General features: G+C 27.7%; 1 protein-coding gene across 1 annotated transcript; it reads left to right on the top strand.

The window, feature by feature from the left end:
• Nucleotides 1–1,157: 1,157 nt before the first annotated feature.
• LOC126659956 (beta-glucosidase 17-like) lies at nt 1,158–7,121 on the top strand. Its single transcript, XM_050353287.2, has 13 exons — nt 1,158–1,540; nt 2,221–2,290; nt 2,374–2,432; nt 3,089–3,164; nt 3,253–3,330; nt 3,409–3,496; nt 4,056–4,308; nt 4,459–4,574; nt 5,036–5,250; nt 5,351–5,382; nt 5,956–6,058; nt 6,180–6,282; nt 6,785–7,121. Exons 1-13 carry the CDS (start codon nt 1,382–1,384, stop codon nt 6,951–6,953), a joined length of 1,521 nt encoding a protein of 506 aa, XP_050209244.1. The 5' UTR covers nt 1,158–1,381; the 3' UTR covers nt 6,954–7,121.
• The last annotated feature ends 476 nt before the right edge of the window (nt 7,122–7,597 follow it).

Here is a 7,597-nt window from a genome sequence, read left to right as displayed (position 1 = left end):
GCTCAAAAAACAAATGCATGTCATATTGTGATCTCTTTAGATTTCTTTCATAACTCATCATCAATAAATAACAAAATGGCCTAATACCTTAAAAACCCTCGACCTCTTAGCCCCTATTCAATTCTACCATAACGTTGGAAACTAGTCAATTTTACCATAATTTACATTTTCTCGTTTCAATTATCCCATAATTTTTTTAATTTTTCACAACTTTTTTATTTAAATGATGAAATTATTTGATTAACTAAGTTTAAAGATAAATTATTTCCATTCAAAAAAGTACAAATAAGTCTTTTATTTTTAAAAACTACCTAAAAATCATAATCAAATTAAAACTAATTTAAATTTTTAATTAGTTTAACTAAATCTAAACTACATTTTCAACATATACAATTAATATATGCTAGATATGGAGAACGATTTTTTAATTTTTTTCCAAATGAAAAAGACGTCAATTTAATATTTCAGAGTGCAATTGAAATACAAAAATGCGAAATAGGGTAAAATTGACCAGTTTTCAACGTTGGAGTCTAAAAGGTCGGGTTTTTTTTTGAGGTATTAGGCCTAATAAAATTTTAAGTTTAATTATTAAAATTTGTTAACATTAATAATATAATAAAAATGTTTTGAATTTAATAATTGCAAATATTATTTAATAATATAATAATTATTTGCTACATGGAGAAAAAGTCAATTATTGAAAAAATATTATATTTAATTAATATTGATTAATAAGAAAAACATTTACTAAACAAATGAATCAATTTTACAATGAAATTTGCCACTTGTCAATTTATAATTGATACACTTGTCAAAATATACTTAATTTTAATTTGTAACTCAAAATTACAGTAGATATATATAAATATAAATATAGATTATGTAAACTTCTTTTATAAATTTCATTGTAAATAGTAGAAGTTGGAAAATATGGAGATCTAAAATCCAAACATTCATAACTCTAATAATATTAACGACTAGGCGAAACCGAATAAAATTGCAAATGAAGTGGAATTGCACAGACCAGTTGTTATATTATAAATTCTAGTGTTAATGCGGGTAAGGCGCAGCCTGTTTAATTATGAGTTTATTACAACAATGTTAAAAGCTGTAATCCAATAAAATTAAACCTAAGATTAGCTTTAGACAATAACAGTAAGTAAAGTTTGTATTAAAATAAAATAAAACCATGTGTTCATGACCACAACTTGATCTGTTGTTGGTTATAGCAGAATATATACGAGTTATATTATTTGTCTATGCCAATTTTACTTGTTTTTATTAACAATAATTAGGTATTATACATATGCAAATGTATGTATATAAGAACATAATATACGATACCAAGGAGATACTGTATTGAGAATCAATTTATACAGTCATGGCAACCTTCTTTCTGCTCGTCGTCGTCCTCGTACCGTTAGCCAGTTTCGCTACGTGTAGTACCGCGATTGGTGAAAACGCTAATAATACGTTGCCCTTCACTAGAAGTAGCTTTCCTCCTGGTTTCATATTTGGAGCTGGATCTGCTGCTTACCAAGTATGCTTTTATATTTTTTTTGGTGGGGTATTTGTAAAAACATAACACAAAATAAGAATTTATAAACCCCAATTTTAAAACTTACAATATAATCATATACCCTTTTTAAATTTAGCAATTGCAGCTCCTAAACCATTTTTTGAATATATTTTTTTGATAATCGAAGAAGAAAAATGCTTGCGGAAGAAAATAAATCAACGACTTTAGTAGAATGCTGCTCAGTGCTGATATCATTTGAGTTTAGCCAAGGCAACCTTTATTATTATTGTGTTTCATGATTGTATTGTTTAGGATTTCAAAGTTATTTTAAAATTTATCTTCTAAATTTGCCCTTGCTAATAAATAATTTTATAATTTAATTCATAAAGTATCATTTAGTTAGTAATTTAACTAAACAGACGATTAAAAAATTGGAATTAATATCACTTCGCCAAAAGAAAATGGCATTCTTTGATTTAGCGCCACAATGACGATAACGTAAAAATGTTTTTCAGTTCCGGTGTACGTACTGCACATGTATTATGGCATGGAAGAAAGTTTCTGTGCTAAAATTGCCAAATTTGAAAGAAAAAAAGAACATATTTTGATTTTAAAAATGAGGTTTAAATAATTATTTTTGTGAAATGTAGGATTTGTTTAGAAAGGATCTTTTTTGGTTAATTCCTTTCTTTTGTATTTAGTCTGAAGGAGCAGCAAATGTGGATGGAAGGGGGCCAAGTATATGGGATACCTATGTGAAGGCATACCCTGGTATTTTCATATATATGTTATATCTTCATTTATGTTTCATCTTTATGCCTATTTTTTGAAAAATTTCTATTTTTGTGCCATAGAAAAAATATCTGATCATAGCACTGGAGATGAGGCAGATGATTTTTATCACCTTTATAAGGTAATTTGTTCCTTTTTCCCTATAAGCTAAAGTGTAGTATAAAATAGGTATGATGATGCCAAAATGACAAACATTTTTAATTTTTGTGAATATCTATCCTATTTTTCAAAAAGTTATAAATTTATTTCAATTTAATCAATTCTCTTACTATCTATCTAATCCTTGCCAAGTTGATATAAATATAAAATTATAATTTACACGAATCATGTGTCATCTCAATTGACAACTTTTCTTCTTATTTTATAAAAATGATTAATTGTCATGTATGTACAATCAAATTAATTTTAAAAAATCGGATCAATTTTCAATGAAGTAACTAATTAGGATAAATTTACAACTTCAGAAAAGTTTGAACATATTTCCAAAAAGTGAAAAACATATGGACTTTTGGGACAACTAAGCCTATCAAATATGTTATTTTACCATATAATTATTGTTATCCACTAAATTACAAAGCCAATTTAACGTTTCGATTTGAACATCTAGTGATTTTTACGAATCAAACCAAAAAAAGGTTCGGTTGGATGTGATGATTTTGATTTTTCGGTTGATATTAATTTGGTTTGTAATATTTTTAATCTTTAAAAAATTTGCTATCCGTTTTAAATTTAAGAGTTTTAAAAATTGATTTAACAGTTGAATGGTGAATATTTCAGGAGGACATAAAATTGATGAAAGAAATAGGTCTTGACTCGTTTAGATTTTCTATCTCATGGAGCAGAATATTACCAAGTAAGCAAATTATAATTAACATAAGAATATTTAAAATATGACTGCATAGAATTAAATTAATAGATTGTCACTCTGGTTGTGGTTTCAGAGGGAAAACTTAGTGGAGGAGTGAACCAATTGGGTGTTAAATTCTACAATGACCTCATCGACAACCTCATTGCAAATGGTTAAATTTCGTTTTCATCCTCTTATTTTTACCAAATTACATTACGAGTTCTAATTGAATTATAATAAACTTGGGCAGGAATAAAACCGTTTGCTACATTACTCCATTTCGACCCTCCACAAGCTTTAGAAGACGAATATGGTGGCCTTTTGAGTCAAAATATTGTGTAAGTTACTCAAAATATGGTCTTTTATTGGTTTAATGGTAAACGAAAAGCTAATTTTTTATAAATTTATTTCAAACTTTCAAACTTTACAAATCTATTTAAATTTAATTCTTTTCCAATCAATTTATTTAATCAAATTTTCAATTGAATTTACTATAGTGACTCTTTTTTAAACAGGACTCGTTTTAAGAATTGTAAAATTTAACTTTTAATTTAAAAGAACATTAAAAACAACAGCAAATTCAAATTTTATATTTTGTGTCTTTCATTTGGTGAAGCGAAAAATAAAGCAAATTTGAAGTTCAAAATAAAAATTAAAAGCCAATGAAAATTGTAATAAGGTGAAAAATTGATACAATTAAATTGATTGAAAAAACAAAATAAATTTCTAACGAAATTATCAAGTTGAAATAAAATTTTCAAACTTTAAAAGTTCTACATAAATTTACAAAAACTAAAAATAAAATTATTTTTGGCACCATATTTAAGTATAGCTAGTTTAGTTCGGCAGTTGTGAGAGTACGTGTTGACTCAATTTGATTATTTGTTGTGAATGTAGAAATGACTATTTGGATTACGCAAATTTGTGCTTCAATACATTTGGGGATCGAGTAAAACTGTGGGCAACCGTAAATGAGCCAAATATATTCTCAATGAATGGATATAGCAAAGGTGAGCTTGCGCCCGGTCGATGTTCCAGTTATGTCGGAAATTGCACAGCGGGCAACTCCGCCACGGAACCCTACCTTGTCGTTCACCACTTGCTTCTTTGTCATGCCTCCGCCGTCAAATTATACAACCAAAAATATAAGGTTTGTACTCTTAAAAAAATTGAGAGAATTAAGAGACGGGTAAAACATTTATGTTGTTGCCGAATTGTAACCCTTTTATAAAACGGTTATTAATCATAATATTTTTATAAAATAGTTATCGAATCATAATATAATTTATTTTTGAAATAGGGTTCCCAAAAGGGAGAAATCGGAATAACCATCGCGTTCCATTGGTTTGTTCCAAAAATCAACACACGTCCTAACCGCTTGGCTGCTGCTAGAGCTAGAGATTTCTTCTCCGGATGGTTTGTGTCCTACACTTTTTTATTTATTTATTTAATCACTCACTTCAAACCTAAATCAAATAAAACAACTTAATCGGAACTAATAAATTTGAATATTTTAGTTTGATTATTTAATTTAAAAATAAAAAAAATTCAATTTTATTTTAATACAAATTGAACACAACTGACTATTTTGATTATAAATATATAAATCTTGTAAATTTTTTTGTTAAAAAACTATATTTTAAATATGGTTCTGTCCAATTCGAACCGAAAGCATAATATTAATCATCTATAGCACCCTAGTACGAAACAATTGAATTACGTATTGCTCAACTACGGATTGTAATTAGAAATTACGTACAGAAACTGGAGTTTATTAACTATATTCATGAATAAATAAAATCTTAATTTTTTTGATTAAATACTAAATAATATTAATATATTATAGAAGAGTATTGATGTGAATTGAATTTGTGCAGGATTGCTAATCCAGTAACATATGGTGAGTATCCATATAGCATGAGAAAAGCAGTGGGAGATAGACTCCCAAAATTCACGGCAGAAGAATCTGAAATGCTCAAAGGATCCTTTGATTTTATGACCGTTAATTATTATACAGCATTTTACGTAGTCACTGCACCACCAAAGACCACCAACATCAGTTACGATGCTGATAAACGTGGATCTATGAGCAGTAAGATCTACATATTTTCTAAATTTTTTTTTCTTTTATTTACAAACTTGAATCCATGCTATATTCATTAATTAATTTTCCTTTTTTTCTTGTGTCACAGTGGAAAAGAATGGAGTTCCCATCGGCACACCGGTATGTATAGTGTAATTAACACCGAGTAGGGTTTTGCAAAAACCAAACTAAACCGAGAAACTGAACAAAGTTAGACCAATGTTCATCGTTTGAGTCGGTTATTTGGTTAAAACTGTCTAGTTTGGTAGCTAGTTTAGAATATTTTGGAGTTCGGTTAATGGTTTAGTAAGAGAGTTTGTAAACCCGAAATAACTAAGCAAACTTCGTAAAATCATAGAGGCTTTTGTTTGATTTTGTAATTAAAGGTTTGGATTATTTTTTAATAGTTTGCGTAAGTTTTTAACATTTTTATTTTAATTTGGATCAAACGTTACAGGCCAGACAATGAGCCTAAACTTAAATAAACTGAAACCGAATCAAACCGACCGAAACGTTTAGTCAATGTGTTTTTCAGTGTTTTACAAAAAAATTGAACGGCTCAATTGGGCAGTGTCGTTCTGGTCGATTCAGAATCAAACCGGATTGAATCTTCTTATGCTCAGCCCTAACACAATGTTTACTTGTTTATGTTTGTGGGTAGCTTTAATGCATGATCTTATCGTAATAACAATATTGTATTTGTTGGTTTTGTAGACGGCCTTTTTTTGGCTTCACATCTATCCAAAGGGATTGCTAAATGTTCTTCAATATGTCAAATCAAAATACAAAAATCCTATTATTCATATTACTGAGAATGGTAATGATATAAATTTTTATTTTAATCACATAAACTTTTATATTTATTTTTTGATGAATAACATAAACTTTATATAATTATATATCTACTAATTCATTTTATGATCATTTGTCTTGTTTAGGAATGGGTGATAATGGAACCTTGCCACTTAAAGAAGCTTGTAAAGATGATTTGAGAATAACATACCTCCGTGACCACTTATCCTATATTTCAAAGGCGATCAAGTATGTTAATTCTATAATTAATTAGAAAGAAAAACTATAAAATTATTATAATGATTCTTTAAATTATAGGGCCAAGTATATTGGGATTTCTGAATTTTGAAGTTATTTTAAAAAGAACATTGAATTTTAATATATTTTTTGAGGTCGCTAAATTTCAGTTCAATTTTAAAAAAATATATCCAATCTAATATTGTTAATATGGTCCTCCAAATTAGTGTATAATTTAGTTATACACCACGTAGTTAGTATTCATTTTTAAATCAAATATTTAATTTGTTAATATATGTTTACGTGATAAATATTTTTAAATTATAAGGACACGTAATTAAAAACAAAATTGATTTTTTTATTAAATAATAATTGAAATTTAATTACTTTAGAGAACAAAATTAATGTTTGATATATGTTTTAAAATAATTTTAAATTTAGTTATCTAGAAAATATTGAGAAATAATACAAATTGTTTGAAAATTGAGACGTTAATAATGATAAACAATTGCAGGAGCGGAGTGAATGTGAAGTCATACTATGTATGGTCATTTTTGGATGACTTTGAATGGAATGCTGGCTATGAGATTCGATTTGGCATCATTTATGTGGATTATCAGGATAAGTTCAAACGCTACCTTAAGTCTTCTGCTTATTGGTTGAAGACCTTCCTTCAACAATGAAATTTTAAACGGGACGGAGGAAGTATTTATATAATTTCAACATTCGCAAATAAAATGTAAATTAACTTATTCACATTAGCTACCATTTTTTTTTATGTTTTTTTCCTATACCTCATTGTTGTTGCTTTTCAAGTTTTTTCAATAAAGGCTCCGAACCTTATTTGTCTATATACTCCTCTTTCTCGAATTCTTTTTCATGAAAAAGATGCAAAAATGACTATAATGTATATTCTGAGTCTCTTATGGACACTTAATAATTCTCGAGTCTCAAAAATAATCTGAATATATCTAAAATGTATCAAACACACCTCTTCATCAAACAGTGCTACACAATTCTCTTAACGGAACCTGTTTATCAAAAACTAAAAGTTAGTATATGACATGTGTCTCAAAATAATTTTCTTTTATATAAATTACAATCAATTCCAAACAATTTACAATGAGTTTCTCCTTTTCTATTTCTCCAACTATAGAATTCAACTATCCACACTAGAAATCATAAACCATAGCATTCAATAAATCAGCAAGAATTATGTTTCTTTATCTCTTCAGTTGACCCCATTTGAGCTTTTAACAAATCACTGACAAGAATAAAAACTTGCCGCAAGGATGATTTTATTTTTTTTGTTATCTGGAACTTCTTT

Source organism: Mercurialis annua, linkage group LG8, assembly GCF_937616625.2.
Source record: "Mercurialis annua linkage group LG8, ddMerAnnu1.2, whole genome shotgun sequence".
In the NCBI taxonomy this organism is placed as follows: domain Eukaryota; kingdom Viridiplantae; phylum Streptophyta; class Magnoliopsida; order Malpighiales; family Euphorbiaceae; genus Mercurialis; species Mercurialis annua.
The sequence above is the reverse complement of the archived record's forward strand: the minus strand, read 5'-3'. Positions and strand labels throughout refer to the sequence as shown.